This window comes from Apostichopus japonicus, chromosome 17, assembly GCF_037975245.1.
Source record: "Apostichopus japonicus isolate 1M-3 chromosome 17, ASM3797524v1, whole genome shotgun sequence".
NCBI classification, from domain to species: Eukaryota; Metazoa; Echinodermata; class Holothuroidea; order Aspidochirotida; family Stichopodidae; genus Apostichopus; species Apostichopus japonicus.
The window spans coordinates 5,445,000-5,467,500 of NC_092577.1; the positions used below are offsets into that span (position 1 = coordinate 5,445,000).

The window sequence follows — 22,501 nt, forward strand, 5'->3', positions numbered from 1 at the left end:
TTGGGCCTATACTATTTTCATAAGTAAATGAAATAGATAAAAGATATCCTTTATCCCAATTATTCCCGCCCCTAATGTTCCCCATTTGAACCCCTCTCATCTGGAATGAACATCGTTACACTTACTTTGCATACGTAGTTTTGTTTAGTAATCAAATGTTCACATGTGTCACGCAATGCATATAAGCAATATTTCGCTGTTCGTTTATGATTGGCCACATCGGAAAAAATTCAAGAATGTATGCCGACATGTATTCCATTTAATGTTGACATAAATTCGATTCATTGATCAGACAAGGTTTTTATGTCTGCATTAAATGGATTTAATATGGACATAAATTCGTACAGACATATTTTCGAATAAATGCTGGCATATGTTCAAATTAATGCTGGCATAAAATCGATTTTATGCTAGCATATATTCAACTTAAGGTTATCATATTTTCGATTTAATGTCAGCATATATTCCAATTATTGTCAGCATATAATCGATTAAATGCTGACATATATTCTACCAATGAATGTGCAGGAATGTAGGTCTACATATATTCACTTCCGACAACAATTTACCCACACCCGATAACAGTTTTCAACAGCCAATCGCTGCTCTTGTTAGAAGCGGAGCACGGCACTGGTTATTATATACCGATTGTCACCAGTTACCCAACATACACAAATGTTACTATATGTAGGCCTAGGATACTAGTCTATAGCCTTAGTCCCTAGCATTATTCGGTCATACCATGGGATAGCCGCCTACATCCATGATAAGAAAGCGCCTAACGTTAGGTCTGAGCTTGTTGTAGGCTAAATTTGCCTTTATCTAGGCTATAGAATGATTATCCCGCCTATTAGTGTAAAGTATGTATAAAGAGCAGCGATTGGCTAATACTAGTTGATTACCCTCTTTATCGCATCATATTGTCTATAGTTAGTCCATTCTCATTGTATTGAAAGGATTGGGACTTTTTGAAAACATTTAATGACTTTTAACTTTTGGCGTTCTTCCGGAGGATGGAACTGAACTCGACCCATAATCCTTTGTAATCTTGATGTCACTGGTTCGAGTCCCGATTTAGCCGCAAAATTCTTTGCTCTTTTGAAACTGTTTATAATTTTATCGCTCTTTTCTTTATTTCTGTCTCTCGTAATAATGGTTTTATTCGTGAGAGAATTTGGCCTCTTCTTGTCAAGATATTATTTAACCATCGCCCCTAGTCTGATCCACAACTTACATCATTCCCGTGATATACAGACATATTACGTGCATGAGATAACATGCATCGAAACAATTTCAATCTTATTACATCCACATAGTTAAAAGTAAACATGTATGTAGCAAGTACTCCGAACGGTTGATATGACAGAATAAACACGGAACGCCATAAAAATCAGACATGAATTGTATATCAAATAAAGTCTTTGATTCTGTCAACTAATAACCATAAACTTTGAAACAAGTTACCATTATGAACTGATTCCTACAAATATCTATTTAGCGTCCATGCTCGTATTTCAGAACGTCACATGATCTGCAAGGCTCCATCTTGTCAATTGGATGTTCTTCTTCCCCGTTTCCGTATATTCTTCTTCCGTGATTTTCTTCTGTTATTGAAGGATTAACGGATTCTAGACTTAAATTCTACTCTGGATGATAAATCCACAAATGCGATGATTGTACTGGTAAGTAACGCACATAAGGCAGTAATGGTGTGAAGATATGTACTGATATACTAAACACGTCATTAATAACATAGGCTATGTACTGATATACTAAACTATATATATGTATATGTATATGCAAATGTAAATGTAAATGAAAATGCAAATGCAAATGCAAATGTAAATGTAAATGTCTATGTCTATGTCTATGTCTATGTCTATGCCTATGTGCCTATGCCTATATGCCTATGCCTATGTGCCTATGCCTATGTGCCTATGCCTATGTGCCTATGCCTATGTGCCTATGCCTATGTGCCTATGCCTATGTGCCTATGCCTATGTGCCTATGCCTATGTGCCTATGCCTATGTGCCTATGCCTATGTGCCTATGCCTATGTGCCTATGCCTATGTGTCTATGCCTATGTGCCTATGCCTATGTGCCTATGCCTGTGTGCCTATGCCTGTGTGCCTATGTGCCTATGCCTATGTGCCTATGCCTGTGTGCCTTTGCCTGTGTGCCTATGCCTGTGTGCCTATGCCTGTGTGCCTATGCCTGTGTGCCTATGCCTGTGTGCCTAAGCCTGTGTGCCTATGCCTGTGTGCCTATGCCTGATACTGATATACTAAACACGTCATTAATATCATAGGCTATGTACTGATATACTAAACTATATATATGTATATGTATATGCAAATGTAAATGAAATTGAAATGAAAATGAAAATGAAAATGAAAATGAAAATGAAAATGAAAATGAAAATGTATATGTCTATGTCTATGTCGATGCCTATGCGCCTATGCCTATGCCTTGCCTATGCCTATGCATATGCATATGTATATATCAGGCGCGTATCCAGGGGGGGCGTTGGGGGCGCGCGCCCCCCGGGTAAGGAAGAGAGGAGAGAAAAAAAGAGAAGAAAAAAGGGAAAAGGAGGGGGGAAGAAAAGGAGGAGAGGAAGGAAGGGAAAAGAAAAAGAAAAAAGAGAGAAAAGGAAAAAAGGAGGGAGTAGAAGATATATAGCCAAGACCTCGGGAAGAGAAAGAGGAACAGTCATAGTTAAAGCGCTGATCCCTATTATATACACATGGTAGCCAGTGACAGATCAAGGATATCGGAGGGGTTGTGCGCCTCACCCTACCCCTTACACCGACAACTCCATTTTTGACGTTTCCATTTTTCCTCTCTCACTAATGTATCTATATAAATACTATATATGGTCTATCATAACGCGTGTGTGTGTATGGACGCCTTAAACAATTGTACAATTGTGCTATATGGAACCAACTGTGGCTGGTCTTGAACTCGACCGAGTCGTCGGGGAACATGACGCATTTCGGGAAGGGGCGACCGCCCCCCCCGAGCAAATTTTCTTTATGACATCGCTAGTAATTTCAAAATAGACAATGCTTAGATGCAACTTACAAGGCCTGGGAAGTGTCATTTCCAGCGATCTGGGAGGCATTTTCGGCCAAAATTTTTATTGAACGCTTCGCGCCAACTCATGGTGGCGCTTCGCTTAGATAGTTTGCCTACAGGCTTCGCCCTTCTCTTGGCAATTACTCGCTACACGCCTGTTCGAATTTGTAAAGCAAAGAGCAGATATAACATCATATCAGTGAGCATTGAATGCATGTTCCACGATGAACAGCCCCAAAAACTGTCTTCGTGTGTAGTCAAAGGCGTAGGAGCCCAATTGGATTTGGGGGCTGTAATGACTTGCCCGAAAAAAAAGCCAAAATTTTTCGCGCGCGAAGCGCGCGTTCAACATATCGATGCCAATATCATATAAGCAAGTATCGGTCATTACATCAAATGGCATCGTTTACTGTACGGTCCGTCAAAGTTGCACAGTATACCGCCGGATGCTAATGTAAACAACCAAATGTCTTATGTAGATGGAGAAAAAGCATACAGGTCCAATTATGTCAAAACTCTCTTTTACAGTAGTAATGTCGGCCAAGCTTACAACTTTAGTTTAATTACCAAGGAGATCATTTTTAAGCTATTCATTGCTATTTATTTTTCTTTCAGTAGGTGCCCGAAAAAATGGGGAAAAAAATGGTTGCGGGGGGGGGGGGCTGCAGCCCCCGCCTCCTACGGGACCCACGCCTATGTGTGTAGTGTTCGGTTCGATATACCTGATATCGGAAATATCTGCTATTTTTCATTTCCTTCAACCAAGTTTTATAATAGCCATTATAAGAGGTTGCAATATTTCTACACCAAGAAATTAACTGTGTGGGAATTTTCCAAAATTTCCTCACCAACATTCTTCATCATACTTTCCTCTACTCGTGCAATTTTGACCTGTCTGTTAGGGGTTCGAGGAGGTTTTTCTTTATTGGTTGTCCATAGATTGAATTTTGTGCAACATTATGGGTATGTTTTGAAGTGATTTTATTCACGAGAAATGGGAATTTTCAAATTCTCAACAAATAATGGGCTTAAAACCTTGAAAAGTGGGGCTTTCGGATATTGTGGGCCGTAACGTAGAATTACCTAGAAAAGCAATGATCCATAGGACATGCAATCAGGTCGAACATGATGCGTGACTGGTGACAATCTTCAAAAAGGTTATGGATGGAAAAAAAACTTTTGGGAAATACTTGGTTCTCAGGCAAAAGGACACATCTGGTTGGTCATTTTCAAGCCCGAGAAGTGCCATTTCCCGTGATCTGGGGGGGTATCAAAACCAAAAATTTTCTTGTACGCTCCGCGCCAACCGATGGTGGCGCTCCGCTTAGATAGTAATTCGCGCCCCCCGGGTTAGAAAATCCTGGATACGCGCCTGTATATACACACATACAATCAGCGTTCAGGTCTTCGAATCAAATCTACTGATATAAAAAATATCATTGAAATCTGTTCTTCTGTTAAGGTACTCCTGGACGAGTATGATGAGCTTCCTGATAGTGACGGTGCTACCGGAAGCGACGTAGAACGCATCCTTACGAGGAGAATATTGATGTTACGCTGACAAGAAGCTATCTTCCGAAGGAGGTCTATGACAAATCAAGCACAAAATATGTTAGGTTAGTTGGCTTTGACGAAAAAACACGTGACCAGTACATTTGCAAGGCTGTTACTGGGGAAGATCAAGAAAGCATTGCTAAATTTAAGCGCGCTATAAAATCTTACCCGATCTTTGATGAATTATGTCAGGTGCCTCTTTTCTTTGTTATGATTCTCACAAAACTTATGTAAAAGTACTGTTTATAACATTTAATTCAGTTACAGAGTTTTTCCGCTACATGATGAAGTGTTTTCACAAGAGCAATAAATCAATGGATAGGAACACGAAACCAGAAAATGTTACATATGAGCTGATATTCACTGAACTAAGTAAAGTAGCATTTGAAGGTCTCTTCGGTGAAAACCAACAGCTATCGTGGCGTAAGGATGGACTCTGTACACGACTAGGTCAAGGGTTTTGTCAACATTATATTGCAATTGGTATCTTAGTAGAGGAAGAAATGTCTGATGAGACAAACGAACAGACTGCTACTACAGACATACATGCGTAGGGTTCTACCATAACATATTTTGTGAAACGTTTGCGTGTTTTAGACTGATGGAAATAATTGTATTTGCTACAAGACATTCATTTGAGCTGAAGCACCTCTATCAATTCACCTGTGGCATTCACTCAGCAGTAGGGAAGAGCATAATATAATACTTGAAGGGAAGAAAAGACTGTGGTAAGTTTACGGTGGTAAGTTTGCCATCCTCTGTATTCTGGAACAAACTGGAGAGGTAGATGGAATCAGTGACACCGTCATGCATCTATGTTCTCGTGAAGTGCATATCGATGGAGGCTCACACAGTAGACTACTACAGAGATCTACCATACATCTACTGGAGATTGCCGTCAGATATGACGTAAGTATTAATAATAAAATGTTACTCCTTTCACGGATTGAGTTGGTAGAAACTTGAGCTGAATACCAGTGTAACCGTGACACAAATTCAATTACAGTAAACGCAATCTGATAGATGAAACCCAAAGTAAGATTCCTGATAACATCTGTCATGTTATCTTCCCATAATGGAATCATGATGGAAACGTGTGCTGAATATATAGTGTATAGTAAAGTTAAAAGTAATATAAGCATAACATTAACAACAAGACCATAGACTTCCTTTAACCAGCAGGACGTTGTCACTTTGTAAATGACAGATCATTAGTTTATAAACAAAAGGAAAACATCTTATTTGAAGCACTGATTGTTCTAATTCATGCAGTTATTAGTTCCATTTTACAGGTTTTTTTTTTACAATAGCATATAAACTTTACCATATTATTTTTTATTATGAATTAGTATCAACATGTTTGAAAGATATTCGATCTATTATATAAGGAACAAATTTTAATACGAATCATTTAAAAAAATGGAAACTTAAATACCTTGATCTGCATAGTCAAGAAACATAGGAACAAATTAACCATGACAGTACCATATATGCAGAAGACTAAGAAAAAAATCAAAAATCCCTTAAGTAACCAAATGATGGCTTCTGAAAGAAGGTCCATTACACCCTAGCGGTCCCTAACCAGACATGCATAGGAAAACTCATTAACCTTGAGGGTATTTACACTATGATTTTCTATGAATTCAAGGACGACCAACTTATGAGTAAAAGCATTTTGCAAATCGAATTATTAATTAAAAAAAGGTCAATAATAGCATTGTCATCACTAGAGATGTATGATGCATAGGCAGAGAGGTATTGGACGTTGGGTGGGGTTGCCACAGGAGTCTTAGTTTACAAATCTCGCAAATTTTCATAAGATAAATGCAATTTGAAATGAGTCACTGTGAATGTACGTTGTAACATATCAAAAATAAAGCATACCCTAGCATTTATACTTTTTTTAAATGAATTTTCAGTAGTGTTGTTTTAAAAATAGACTCAATATACATTATGAGGACCAAACTTTAAGGCAAAGCCTTCAAATGTTAAGACTAAAATACCTTTATCTGAAGAGTCACTAATATACACTAAAATACACTAATGGAGATGTTCATATTGTTATAACTGGTGGGGAGGGGTTTATTGTACAAGTTGCATCTAAACATATTTAATTTGGTGATCTCGTGTTTTAGAAATTTACACGTAGAAATTAAAAATTAATTCGGCAAAATTGCTTTGTTAGGGAAACCTAGGGCTTTGCGTTACTTTAAAGGCTCAGCTTTATTCTTTATTTTACAGGTAATTGAATATATAAAAGCACTGTAGGGTAATCTGATGGTTGCCGTAGCCTATATATGATGACAGGAATCCATATGTGGAATTTAGGTGTAAATTAATTGCAAGGTTTAAGTTATCATTATCGCGCAGGCCACGGTCTTACATACTAAACTATTGCATGTAAAGGGCTATGAGCTGACCATGTTAGGAAAGATAGAACAAACACCGTCTTCAACCATCACACCCTCCACCCCATCTCCCCTATTCCCCTAGTCATTCCACTTTACTCGAAGACAAACCAGGAGACCATCATCTCCCATTTAAGTGAGATGCAGCTTTTGTGTCACAGAGCGCGTGACATATGTCTCCAAGCGTTGAATCACATTTGTCATCTTATATCAAGTGAAATATAGGTTTACTGTATACTATGGAAACTGTACGACTCGTGATTTGTATGTCAATACTTAAAACATCAAACAAACATTCAATTCGTTCCAGGCGTAAGGAAGAGGGGAGAAGGGCTGGTTAACACTTGAATAACAAACACTGTTCTTTTAGACATTTGGAAGCAACACACTGTTTGATGATACAATGTATCGAGCTACCAAACTCATTGGTAGTGTGGTTTAGATTCAATTCTAACCAGTACTCTACATACGGACAACATCCTTACTAAGGTTAATAGTGTAACTATAAATTCAATGTACAATACAAAACAAACAATAACTCACACTTTTAAGTTTAGCTGGAGTCTAACAAGTAATTATAATATACATAAAGTGTAATTATACAACTATAAATGAACATCGTATAACTGGCTGGGAATGATAAACAAAGAAAAAGAGGATTTAAGTTTAAACAGTAAACAATAATCAGCATCTCATGAATACTCATATACATAAGCATAAAAGAGCATAAAATACGTCATTAGCCTTAGCTGACCGTCCTTGAAATGCATTGGATTTACAGTTAGATAGGAGTCGCATTACCTTCCACGTTAAAGTTCTGTATATAAAGGCGAACATGAATTATGAATGGTTTGGCCTACGTCATGGACCGAAACGTTAAAACATTTTACAAAATTAGTGAGAATGGATAGAGATGAAAGAGTATTCCCTAATCTGTAATGTTTTCCATAAGTTGTGAGGTTGTTGAAACATAACCAATACTGTTCTACACTTACCATTAATGTGATTACCATAACAGTGAGAAAATATCAGATGATTAGCCATTTATTTTCCTTATCAGCACAGTATGAAAACTTTTGTCAAAAACTGTTAACTACAAGCGGAGAAGAAAATCGCCTAATAGCTGGCTTCAGGATCATTTAAGTTAACCTTTTGTAGAGAAAAGAAAATGATGTGCATGGCTCAGTTCTAAAGATAGTAGATATTGAGGATATCGGTCAGAAATAGATATGTGTATGTCTCTGGCATACTACCCTGTATCCATGGACATTCACAGAAAAAAAATCCAGAGGAAGGAAAGTACACTTCAGATTCCAATAACCAGCTAAGTTTAAAAACAATTAACCATTAAACCATCGAAATTGAACCAGATTTTCAGGTGTCTGGAAGAAGTGGCATATACATAAGTGGTGCGGAAAACATAAATTAGCCTTCGCACGATTCAGCCTCATGGGCTCAACATTCAGGAAGGACATGACTCACTTTCTTCTGTCCCCTCCTTCTCCCCTTGTTCCCACCGCTCATCACTCCTCTTCTCATAGCGCTCTTTCACCCATTTTTCTCCACACCTTTCTATCTTTGTCCTTCTCCAGTTTATTCCCTACCCCCTTCCCTTAATCCTCTCTTTGTCCCTCCACTATTTATCTCCTACCTCTTCTCTTCCCATGTTGGTTTCATTCTTTCTTCTCTCCATCCCTTGTCTACTAATCCCCTTACATCTATCTCTTTGTGTTCACCATGCTCATTAACCTGTCTGTATTCTGTGTGTGTATTTGTCCCTTCTGTTACTGTTACTTGTCATTTAGCCTTTGAAGAAGATCCTGCCAGGATCGAAACGTCAGACCAACTTACTTTTACTCATTCATCCTTTTCGTAAGTATTCTAAGCTACAGATATTCATAGGTTATTCTGCCATGTAAGTTATACTATTACTAGACAAATATGGTTCGTGTGTATTCTAAGCCACAGATATTCATAGATAAATTTTTTATGCACTTGATATATGCCACAGATATACATAAATATATGAACTAATTTAGTTTTGAAAGCCACAGATATTCATAGATTAATCCTATTCGTAAGTATTCTAAGCCACAGATGTTCATAGATTATTCTGCCATGTAAGTCATACATATCACTAGACAAATATGGTTTGAATGTATTATAAGCCACATATATTCATAGGTACTGATAAATAAGAGAAATCATTTAGTTATGGAAGCCACAGATATTCATATATTAATCCTATTCTTAAGTAATCTAAGCCACATATATTCATAGATTATTCTACTATGTAAGCCATAAATACACCAAGACAAGTATGGTTTGTATGTTTTCTAAGCCGCAGATATTCATAGATAAATATATGTTGATAGTGATGAAAGCTATAGATATTCAAAAATGTAAGAACTAATAAAGTTTCCTAAGCTACAGATATTCATAGATAAATCCATTGTGAAGCGATGTAAGCCAAAGATATTCATAAATGAGTGAACTAATTGAGTTTGGTAGGCCGCAGATATTCATAGATTATTATTCTATGTAAGCCAAACATATTCCTAGACAAACATGGTTCGTATGTCTTCTTAGCCACATGTGTTCATAAATAAGTGGAATTATTTAGTTTTGAAAGCCAAGGAAATATTCATAGATTAATTATATTCGTAAGTATTCTAAGCCAAAGATATTCATAGATTATTCTGCCATGTAAGTCATACATATTATAAGACAAATATGGAACAATGTATGAAACTACATTCCTATAGCGCAAATTCATTGTGTAAGACGTTAAATGAAGTCATTAAGATAAGTTTAAAGCAATATGAAATATATTGGTTGCACATAGTTAACATGTCAGCATAGATAAACTGCGTGGACTTGATTTAAATATAGAAATACAGTTTGACTGTTACGATGTTCGAATCAGTGACCTTAAAATTAATATAAAATACATGTATTAATTTATCAACATATTTCAGTTTTCTATATAAACGATATTCTATACTTATTACGTGTTCAATTTCCATTAAATGTAATTACATGTATATAAATAGCCACATTTCCATTTAAACTCATTCCATGCCGTTATATGAGTTTTGCCGAGTGAAACAGAGTCATTGTTTTTACTCATAGCTAAAACATGGTTCACCAATAACTGTGTTTTGGAGGGGTTGGTTGATATTGTATAGAACTTGTACTCAAGTTTTAATGTGAGAGAAACAAAGTTGCACATTTTAATGTGTGATGCACACCTTTTTTAGAGGTTCCAGTCGAAGTTAAATATTCGATCTGAAAAAAAAAGAAATATAACATTAAGAATAAGTGTTTCAAGCCTTTTTGGTTTTAGTTTTATAGCTTTGTCAAACAAATTAGGTGTTGACTCAATTATACATGACTTCAAAATCATGTGAATTTAATTATTGATAATGCTTAAGTATAGAAAATTCTTTCAAAGTTACTTACCATCTAAGGAATGTTGGATAGCTCTGACTAATTAATTAAAAAGAATGATAATGCATTCAAAAATAAATGATAAAGAACAAATCATTTCCCCAAATGGCACACTCTCTAATCACCACGTTTCAATCATTGAGTTATTATGTATAAAAACATAAAGCTCTCCGTAAGTGTTAATAATATCAGATAGAATGTTTAATACAACCCCCACCCCCCCCCCCCCCACTTTACTTGGAATGGAGATGCGCCCGTAGAAGGCTGACTGCAAAGAGAGATGTCAAGTAAACTAAGATTAGAACTTAGATTATTTCGGAATACACAGATATACGTACAATTTTTAAAAACGCGTAATAAATCAATTATTATCCACTTAGTTTATGTCATTATATATATATATATATATATACATATCTATATAAATGAAAATCGTAATGAGTTGGAAAATCAAGAACAGTGAAAAACTTTCAGCCTCCACCGGGATTCGAACACGAACCACGGGCCCTATATATATATGTATACATATATATATATATATGTGTGTGTATGTATATATATAAGAACTTACAGCGAAAAGCAAACATGAACTTTGGGATTCATCAGATTTGTAGATAGAGTACAACTGAATAGGGAGCAGCGCCATTTTATGTTAGCATGGCAGACCAGTGCAAGACATATGATGCCATGCTACTGTTAATACTTTGATTTGCATATTCTTGGCGGATTAAATCTAGACTACCTTAAACGGTAAGTACGAGGTGACGTATTTTTATTTTATATTTTATTTTTATAAAATGCTAAAGTGAACAATAGTCCATGCAGATTGACAGAAGTCAAGACCAAATATAGACAACAGGGTACTATAAAGGAAATCCACATGGGCCAATCTGTGGTCCACATCAACTTAGAACAACTACAAGGGAGAGGCTTACTACAGCATCAGGCACAGGAAATAAGATGCTGATGCACCCTGCACTTGAAGGACTGAGCACCGTTATCAGAAATGTCACCAAATACGCTATCTGGTAGGCTGTTCCATACTTGTACCGCAGAGTGAATGAAGGTCCTGCCAGGGGAGACTGTCCTCGAAACTGGTACTGTGAAAGCATGGCCAGGCATCGACAAGCTAGAGGGTGTATCTCTTCTAGCTACAAAGGGCTGTGCGTAGCATTGCCTTTAGGTCCGGTGGGCACGAGTTGGTGTGCATCTTATAGAGAACAGTTGCTGCTGCCACCTGCCGTCTTAGGTGAAGAGATGAGATGTTCAACTCAGTTCGTGCTTTCTCCTCACTTGTGCCAATGATGCGAAAGGCCTTCTTCTGGATCGAGTCAAGCAGTCCTAAGGTGGTGGGCGAGGCACTCATCCATGAAAGAGAGGCATACACCATCACGCTACGGACATGAGCCTTGTAGACTGTTGCTCGTCCCCTGATGTCCAATTTGTTTGCAACTTTCCTCAGGGCACCCAGTTTCTGTCCAACTCTGGATGATACCTTGGAGATGTGTTTTGCCCAGGTCAGCTGGCTGTCAATTGTGACTCCCAGAATCTCCAGCTCCTCCTTTCCGGCCAGTTTGGAGTTGCCAAACATAAGATCCACCTTAGTAGGGTTTCTCTTTCTTGAGATTGTCAGTGCCTTGCATTTCGATGGCTCAAAGGTCACCTTCCATTTGACTGCCCAGATCCTCATTCGCTCTAGGTCTCTGTTTAAGCTTGCTGTTACCGCATTGGGATCATCTCTTGATGAGATCTCACAGTACAGAGTAGAGTCATCTGCATAGAGGTAGAGGTTGTTTTCACATTCGTCGCCCAGATCGTCGATGAACACAGAGAACAGAAGTGGTCCCAGTATTGATGGAGGAAGTACTTGATGACTGTCCAGATAAGACAACTTTGATAGATATGTCTGTGAGGTAGCTCCTGTTCTGCTAAATTATGTTTCCTTGCAATGAAGGGATTGCCTTAACTTATATCTAGTGCTCTGATCGGTTTTTGCTAACATAAATATATATATATTCTGCAGTAACAGTTGATATTTAATTACAATGCAATATTTGGCATAATGTTCTACTGTGTTGATGTTGAGCAACCGTGTGAAGGATTAAGTACCCGTTTTGGCATTGCTTACTGTTTTACAAAATGCGTGATTCATTGACCAATCAGACAGAACAAGTAATAAAAGCAGCCTCGCTTATCATTATTACATTCCGCTAACAATGTTACAATAACTTGGTTGTAGAAGTGAAAGTAGGCATACACCAATAGGTATGCCCTGTCCTTTTTATGTAGTAGATGGTCTTCCTCAAACCTATATACGTTAACACTAAATTACCATAAACTTGATATCATTATGTTGTTGGATTATCCCTCAGTGTAAAGGCTGTAACTGGAATAGTGAAATAGTTTAATTTAAACTCTACTTATATTACACCATTCCCGCAGCTTCGCCTCTGGCAACTTATGTTGATGTCTTTCCTTCAACGCTATCGTTATTTTGTGAGATTATCCCTCAACGCAAGGCTATGACTTGAAGAGAGAAATATTTTAAGTTATCCCATTCCGGGCTTTTGACATTTTTTATTAATTTCTTCCCTTTAATAATGTGGTCTTGTTTATGACTGAAAGGTGTAATCATTAAAACATTGTAATCATTGTAAAATTAACTTCAATCGTTTAAGATTACGGCGGGTATAGGGAACATAATCTATACAGAAGAAAATGGAGGGACATTTCATGCAGAATGTAAAGACATGGCACGTCACATGTAGTGACGCCTACACCAACATGAAATATATGTATCAATAACACAAAAATTAATCATATCAGTTGAATTTAACAGTTAGTAGTGACGTTAGGTAGGACTGGATATTACGAAGTTCCACTTGCGAGAAAACTATACTGCACTTAAAGGTAGGACAGATGTTTTTTAATGCAATTAGAAAAAAACAATATCTGAAATGACTATGCATGTATTTAACCATATCAGCCAATGCACAATTAGCGCTTTTTATTTATTTCCATGTATGTTATAACCTATATTTCATAAAAAGGGACATGTTAATATATTTCAAGAATCATATACCGCTACGAACGTCGTGGACAATACATTTGTATCTCATCGCTTATCTTTATATAACGTCGATTATAAAGTCAAAATTAGTGTGCCTCTAATTAATGGTTGGATGGGTTGGAGAGGCCTCGATAGGCATGTCCCAAATTCCATACCGTAACATGAGGTACCGTCCAATATTAAAGCTGCATGCACATGTATTATTGGCCTATCTACAGCAAAACCCTTTGTATCTATGACAATAATTTGATTGCGGCCCATGAAATAGTTGTATCTTTACAAGAAGCGAATCACTGCATGTCAGACATACTAAACAAACAAGATACAAAGTAAAACGAAACTGAAAGAGAATGCATTCGTTTGCTTTTCTTATCCGATAAGTTAATATTTAACACATTACAAGTGGCAATGTGCGCTCAGCACAGATGCAACCGTATTGTTCTGTAAAATATGATGACTTTTACGAAGTCATGTACATACAATTTTATGCAATCCAACTGGGCTAGGTTAGAAATATACATTTAATGACTGTAGCAAGACACTACATGATAACAATGAATGAAATCTACACACGATATGTTCGATATGTAATGACTGATTAGGAAATATGCGTCTGAACTGAAATATTAGTTAATATAAGTAAAGTTAATAATGCATGGAAAATATGCCATCCGAAACAATAATATACTGTGGCAATTATAACAGTTGGCAACATGAATAGATACGCTTAAGAATACACACGTATAACAAAAAAGTAATAATCAGTCGAAATATTTTTTCATTCGATAAGTGCATATTCACTAGATATACAAGTACATTAAGCTTATGTGCCAATAAAGATGTTAACATACTCCCTACATCAGTTTCATATACAATACCTTTGAAAAGCATTCATAAACTTAGGTTTTTACCCATAATTTACGAACTGAAAATATGACAACTGCTGTATGCATGTTTCATTGTTAAAGAAGAGTAGAAGTAAGTAGGATAATGTAGTAAAGCTACTTGTCAATCAATACGTCTGTTATGTTTTGATTTACGATGTAGTGCACTGATTTGCCAACAAAAGAGATAACTTACGTTTTATATCAGCTCACCAATAACCAAGAAACAAAGTAAACATGAACTTTGGTACCACTCATAGTACGCCAATTGATATCCTTATAACCATAGCAAATTAGGGTTATTTGGGGTCTTTTTTAATTTAGATTAGAGATAATACAAATGTAATTATGAGGTTTATTTATTAATTGAATATGTTATAGAATAAGGTATATGTATGAATCGATTTGAGAAGTAAACATTAAAATACTTATCGATGAACAAAAATACAAGAGAAAATAACATATGATATAACTTCAGTGTTAAGAGGAGGATTTACAATAATTCAATGTTTAATGTTAGTGTTTTACACTACCTCTAAAATTACACGAAGGGAAAATACAAAGAGATCAATTTAGAAATATCCTGAAATATCCCTCACAATAGCATATTTCACGTTCAATAACAATTCATGACCTAATCTGCCCAGTCAAGCCATGTGTTTCATTTTACAATTGAGGAACACAATTTCCTACAAATTGAAACGTAAATGGCTTAAATTACATTTCCAAACCTGTGAGAAGTTAATATGGATTGATTCAATATCTAGTAAGTCTCCGTTTGTAATTTCTTGAGCACGCATGTATCGTGTCCATCAGTGAAATCAACAATTTAATTGCTTGAGACTAATTCTTAATACAGAGGTTGACAGACGAGCAGAACTTGATGTGTTGGCTGTTGAGTGAGATGATGATGTTTTGCATTATTTGTTTTGAAATAAAAATAATTGTAAGGTAACAAGTAACAGGTGATGTTTTGACATATATGTGGAAGTATCAATATAAGTATGATGACAACGATGTGTTAGCATGTTCAGTGATTTTAAAGATTAACAGTGTGATAACGAGGACCTGAGTAAGAGTTATTTGTAACTCACACTCATTTCTAAAGAAACAACAGGTCACTTTATATGTTTTGCAGTGACATTATTTATATTAGGCACAATATCAGTAGTGAGTATATTGGCGGTACACTACGATCACTACAACAGAGTACAGTCGCCCTAGCCTACATAACCATTCAACGATTATTTTGGGCAGAATTCTGCTTTGTAGTTTACAAGAGATGGAAGTTATGGTATATTACTTTGACTGAAAGCAATTGTGACACATATGAAGGCATTTCAATATTTGTGTAATGATACAAAATAAAACTTCAACCTTGGTCACGTGATCTTTAACGAAATCGTTTTTATTCAAATGCTTTAATAACCCAAGTAAACTAAGCCGCTTTAATGACAACGCTTGTTACGACTGCGCTATAAAGTAAAAAAGTTCGTAGAGCAATGCTCCTATCTCCAATTACTTGAAATCATGTTTTTGTTTTCAATGCAAAAGGGAAAGGTGGACAGAGCGAAGTACACACATTTATATAATTTTTTGACTTAAGAACTACACATTTGTTGTAACATATATCATAATAATAAAGGCCTCTAAGCACAGCTACTACAGAAAAGTGTATATATATATATATATATATGTATATATATGTATATATATATATATTTATATATATGTATATATACATATATATATATATACATATATATATATACATATATATATATATTTATATATGATTGATAGCTAGATTATGATTTCTTTTCATAAGTATTCCTAATGGAAACATTATCAAGAATTTTATTCCTTTTAGGTTTGTACCGACTGCTGTTAAAACTGTATCTGGCGGACATGAAATTTTATGACTGGAATAGACGGTTATTTTGATAAAAAAAAATGATTATTTTAAAACTTGAAAAAGAAATTATGAATGGTATATTTACATCGCCTTCATAAGTTTACATTTACTCTTGTGTTTGTACAGCTAAACGTCTTTGAAACATGTCAGTTATAACCAAAGCTCAAATCACTGATGTGGCAAATGTACTTCAAAACAATAGGATCAATCAACCAAAACTATGTACTCAAATCTGTTACTGATGTCAGTAGGTGCGTAATATGGAAATCATATTGAATTTTTCTTAAGCCGGGACTGATACTACTCTACGGTATTTAAGTGACAATATAATTATTTGCTTTGTAAATTTTACTCCCAAATTTAAACTAGTAATGTTAAAGTTCGATATAATACTGTAAACAGCATTCTCATCTATGTAAATTATAAAACAATGCTTGTTTAAGTTATTAAGTGACAACATCTTTAAGTGACGTTCTTTTAAATTTCTCGCAGAATGTTCTTTTTTTAAGCAATAAATAGGCAAATCAATATGGAGACATAATGATATGATTTGACCTACTGTTCTTAACATTGAAACATTATGTTAAATTGGATAAGTGATAGCAACATATCGCCAGTGTCGTTTCCAAACGTAGCGACAGTAACTTAAAGTAAACTCAGCAATTCTCCTAGTAGTGGGTCCAGCAAGTTGTAATATTTAAATTACTTGTATTAACTAATAACAACGTTTTTGATAACTTACCATATGTAAAGTAAGTGGTAGTTAGTATTCTCTCGGGATAGTAAGTTAGAGAACTACTTTGGCAGGAAATATTTCCACATTCCTTGATCGTATGAAGTAAAATCGTTGTCCTTGTATCCAAGGTTTTTCCGTCCAGACCTACGGTTGTAGTGTAGCTATCTGTTCTCGATATTTCTTCATCGTCCACCGTAAAAGATATGTTAACTGCAGGTCTGCTACCAATAGCGTAACACCACACCACTACAGACTTATTACAGGGAGGTAAATCCCATCTCCATTATGGTAATAAGATACATTATTGAACCAGATAGATATATTTGGTGGAACTAGGAAAGGAACAATACGATGATGGAGAGTGATACGTTTTGTAGAAGAAAAAGCTGTGCGAATATGTAATTTTAATTACAAACGGCAGTGCTTTTAAACACTTCTAATCTAGCCCACGTGATTAATAATTCTGTCTTTTCAATTTATACAACTAATTTTACGCATCGCCCTTCATCTATCAGTCCGAACGAAAGTATTGCGAAACAAAATGCAGCTCTGTCACGCTTGTAACACTTTACATGAAAATGGTAAACTAATGGAAATCTAAAATGTGTTTAAATAAGATGAAATATTATGAATATGATAAATAAAGAATAGTATATAATCAAAGGGCTGCGAAACAACTACAGACCTTGTACGTCGATGAAGTAAGTTGACATCGTTTCTTTGTTTTGAATACATTCGTACTTTCCAATGTGTAGTAAACTTATCGGGTAGATGTACAGCGTAGCTATTCGGTAGTAAAAACAAGCTTCTTGAGAAATCGTCACGAAGCAAAAAACCTCCCATGAATAACAGATTGTCTTGAAATTTCCATTGAATTTTGTTCTGCTCTTTAATGCATTCAAGGAGAATCGATTCACCAATTGCTATGGAATATCTTTACACATTTTCAGTACATATACCAAATACACAAAATGCGAAAACAGCGAAAGCTGCTACATGTCTACAGTTTGCAACCGTCATTTTCCGATAACGCGGAAACACTCACCCAAAGAAGTGTATTAAATTAATCAAGAAATTATTGTAGTGTAAGAGCGCATAGATATACTCACTCTATCAGCCCAGACAAATGAATCTACGGATGCCTGTTAATATCCGCAGAATGTGCAACGCCGCTAATAAGGTATACAGTTAGATTAAAGTTGTTCTGAAAATCTGAATCTAAGATCAAGGGAACAACTGACCGTACATTGATTAATCAATACACCCCAAAACATATGAATAAGTACATTGCTCCATAGAGGTAATCACTATTGCGGTCAAGATATATCAACGTAACGGCGCCTACAGTATGTGCTGTATTTAAAATGAGCATCAGTGGTTTACAAATCATTGTTATAGAAGTATCATTAAATGAATGTCAGAAAACAAACATGTTGTAACAGTTTATTCTTAAATGGAGCGTGCCAAAAGACTACTACACAAGCTTACAGACGTACATGCAAATATTTGAACTATCCAAATAGCTGCTAGAAGGGAAAAAACTGTCAGAATAAATTAAGTATACTCTATGAATATTACGTGAAGTCCTTTTGGCTTTAATAGTTTGAGTTCAATCAGCAACACTAAATCCAGTTAGAAAGAGCCGACATGTAAACGATTATGCTAAACACAAGACAAGAGGGATAACAATCATAATACAATATTAATCCGTAAATGGTAAATAAAAGATAACCGTAGATATAAAACATCATGAAATGAAAAAGAAACAATGCCTCTTACTTTTTAAAACTAAATATAAACTAAAAGGTTGAGATCAAACAAAGCCAATAGGTCAACTTCTAAAAGACTTTCGACAATGGATTAAGATTAAAAGTAGTATGCATTCAGTGTTATACATTGTAAATCAGACACCGTGCATTACCTGTATTATTATTTATTGAAATTCTTGCAAGAAATAAAACATATCATTTATGTAAGTAAGCCATGTTGGCCTGTTCAAAACACCGTACCGACGTGAAGAAAACGAAACCGTATAAAACTGTAAGAGTCATCTCAATATTCAGACTTATCTCGACTGTTAGATCAAGAATAAAGAAAAACACGTATATTGTAAAGGCATCATATCAATTTGTCAAAATATCACTAGTCAATGAACCAAAACAATGGAACTATGTTTACACACCTAAAATGTAAAAATATAGGTATAATCGTTTAAAGATATACCAAACCAAAGCGTTATACGACAAAAAGCAATTACTCGTGTGTATTCATGTGTGGTAGTATATCCGCCCCCCCCCCCTCCCTATAGCTCACCGTGACTGTTATATGGACGATATTGTCTTAGTCTGCCTAGGACAGTTCAGTAGAGTAGGCCTGCTGACATTCATCCGCCAGTGATTTTGCCGTGAATCACCAATCTGTTCAACAACGGTCAGTTGACGACACAGAACTAATCTTATTCGATACTGTTTATCAAGTATTAAGACATAATAATAATCATATAAGAAATGATAATAATATTCTTAGTACCATTTTGTATTGAACAATAAAACAGCTCTTTACAAGGTTATGATCTTTAAGATAATACAATCATTATATTTATATTATTCTTTTCTTCACAGAATTGAGATTATCTATCCGGTTTTAAGTGCTCCCGCTTTAGAGACATGGCTTACATGTATGTGTTGATATTTGCCGCTGCAGTTGTATTTCAGACTCCGGGCTTTTGCGGTGAGTAATTAATCAGAGGAAAAAAGTAATACTCACATGTTTTTGTTTGCATTTTTGTAGTTGTCAAGTAACTTATGTAACGTTACAAATGCATTAACATACTAATTTTATGTAAAGGTAGTTGGCCTGACGTTTCGATCCTAGCAGGATCTTCTTCAGACGATTGAATCCTTAGGTAGCCGCCCTGACCTAGTACGAATCAGCAGAGAGAGGCTGTGGATGCAACACCTTCGCACCATTCAACCTCATGGGCTCAACATTCAGGAAGGACATGACTAACTTTTCTTCTGCCCCCTCCATCTCCCCTTGCCCCCCTATCACTCCTCTTCTCATAGCTCTCTTCCAACCTTTTTCCTCTACATCTTGCTGTCTTTGTCCTTCTCCAGTTTATTCTCTACTCCGCTCTCTTAACCCTTTCTTTGTCCCTCCAGGCCTCCACTGTTTATCTCCTACTTCTCCTCTTCCCCTGTTGCTTTCTTCTCTCCATCCCTTGTCTACTTATCCCCTTACATCTATCTCTTTGTGTTCACCATGATCATTAGCCTGTCTGGACTCTGGTTTTGTTCCTTCTGTAACTATTACTTATCATTTATAGCCTCTGAAGAAGATCCTGCTAGGATCGAAACGTCAGGCCAACTTACTTTTACAAATTCTATTACACAGGCCTTCTAGTGGATAAACAGTTTGCTAACAGTTTTATTTTATTTTGATACTAAGTTTATGAATAAATCATGACATGTCATTGATCAAACATTTTTGTATTTACAGCCGGATTCTTGTTAATACGACTTATTTTACATCTTACAGAATCCACATATACAGAGATTCCTTTTGAAGCTCCAGAATGTAGCTTAATAGAATATCTTGAAATTGGTACTATGGGGCTCATAGAGTGTTCCTTTAACGAAAACTATTTGGCAGTAACGTGGTATCATGTAAAAGAAAAGAAACCCATCTTTCTTTACAAGGACGGTGTGAAAAGCGGAGACTGCTACGGGTCCGGGAAATATGATATATATCCTAATGGCTCACTGCTTATTAGAGCTGTTGCTGCGAAAGACGAATCCGTTTACACAGTATCGAAGGCCATCTCCAGTTTAGAACTACCCGAGTCTTATGATATCAGTGTACAGACGACAGGTAATTGCATCGTGTTCATTGTGCCAGGACTCATTTGGGAAATAAAAGCAAGCTCGTTATCATATTACCAGATTGTTTCCTTAATTTAACTGTCAGTTGTTCCTTAAAAATAAAATAATATCAACAACAAATAAACTCTGCGATACGTTGTTACAACACAAATTTGCATTAAGGTACACAGTTAGGAAAACCGTGCTTGGAAATCAAGTTAAGTAGTCAGATAATCACTAAATCTAAATTGATATACTGTACTACTATATGTCTATACTGTTCAATTGGCTTTTTTAAGAACACTGCGATAAAATTGCCAATATTCGTAACATGAATAATGGTTGTTCTACCAGTGTACAGAAAAAGAAACTAAAATATTAAATTTACACTACGAGATGTCATTACTAAATAATAAACAGAAATTGCATTGCCAGCAAATACTAATAAAAGCGAAAGTAATAACATGAGCCAATATTTATATTTAAAACATAAGCACTTTTAAAAGTAAGGAGAAAACATCTTTCAAAAGTGTGTTTCGATGGTTTCGAAAAGTTACAATCTTCTCGGCAGTGACCAATATCAATCACTTTGGATGTTTATATGTGGACATTCAATCACTTCCGACACTAAACAACCACTTTCGACAACAATTCATCAATAGCCAACCACAATAGTCTGTCATTAATTTACGAATTATGTCCACCGTATCCTAACATATTCATATATTACTGATATATGCTATTCTACGTAAGCAGATCAGAAGAAGCAGAATTCATCGCCTTCAGCAACTGGTACTTTTATGTACTATTCTTTGTTAGGCCAATTATTAGTTTTCATTGCAATCGGAAAATCGCATTACGGTCGAATGATGGAATGCTAGCTTATTTGCAATTAATTGTACATACCATATACACATTTCTCAAGTACGCAAACAAGTTCATAGTGTGTGTATGGTAGTAAATACGGTATCACGTACAACATAGTACCTTAATCATAATTAAAACCGTAACATTTCACATAATATTGATTTCTAGTGTACAAGAGATAAATCACGTGATATAAAATGTTGACAGACAAAAAAAGAAAAGAAAAAGCTAACACACAAACAATAATAAAGAAATCAAGTAAGCAAAGAACAAATACGAAATACATAACTAAGACCTTGGTCACGTGGTTTTTGTTTGACAACTGTTGATTATCAATTAGATATTGGATGATGATTTATAGCTTGAATTTTGAAGCGATAAACAATTGAGTGAGATACCATTTCTTAAGCAATCGACACAATTTTTACATGCTTGCAAATCTTACAAATATTTGATCTTAAACCCTTTGCCGAAAAGTAACCTCATTCGCTTTGATCAAGTTAGGCAGTTGTGAGTAAGAACATGATATTTTGGGGGATTGATGACTATAAAAATCACGAAAGGGAAACCAGGTAGTACGGAATAGCCAAAGCGAAGTTCCATTGGAATTCTTCATTTTACTTTCCAGTGTTAACCTACGTTTTATTCTAGAACCTGAACTTAACTTGTTGCAAGACA

General features: G+C 35.6%; 2 protein-coding genes across 5 annotated transcripts in view; one reads left to right on the top strand and one right to left on the bottom strand.

The window, feature by feature from the left end:
* Nucleotides 1–22,501, bottom strand: part of LOC139954652 (interferon-induced very large GTPase 1-like) — a 287,324-nt gene that overhangs the window by 171,321 nt on the left and 93,502 nt on the right. The gene's annotated exons all lie outside the window — the stretch shown is intronic.
* Nucleotides 1,493–22,501, top strand: part of LOC139954662 (uncharacterized) — a 22,753-nt gene continuing 1,744 nt past the window's right edge. For 3 of the 4 annotated variants that reach the window (XR_011788160.1, XR_011788159.1, XM_071954573.1), the window contains exons 1-3: nucleotides 11,107–11,241; nucleotides 19,718–19,826; nucleotides 20,634–20,966. Coding sequence is in view for 2 of the 4 variants with exons in the window: in XM_071954573.1 (XP_071810674.1) it covers nucleotides 19,763–19,826; nucleotides 20,634–20,966 (397 nt within the window). In the remaining 2 variants the exon portion in view is untranslated. Of the gene's footprint in view, nucleotides 1,683–4,541; nucleotides 5,543–11,106; nucleotides 11,242–19,717; nucleotides 19,827–20,633; nucleotides 20,967–22,501 lie in introns of those variants that run through there. The other variant, XM_071954574.1, reaches the window with a different exon arrangement.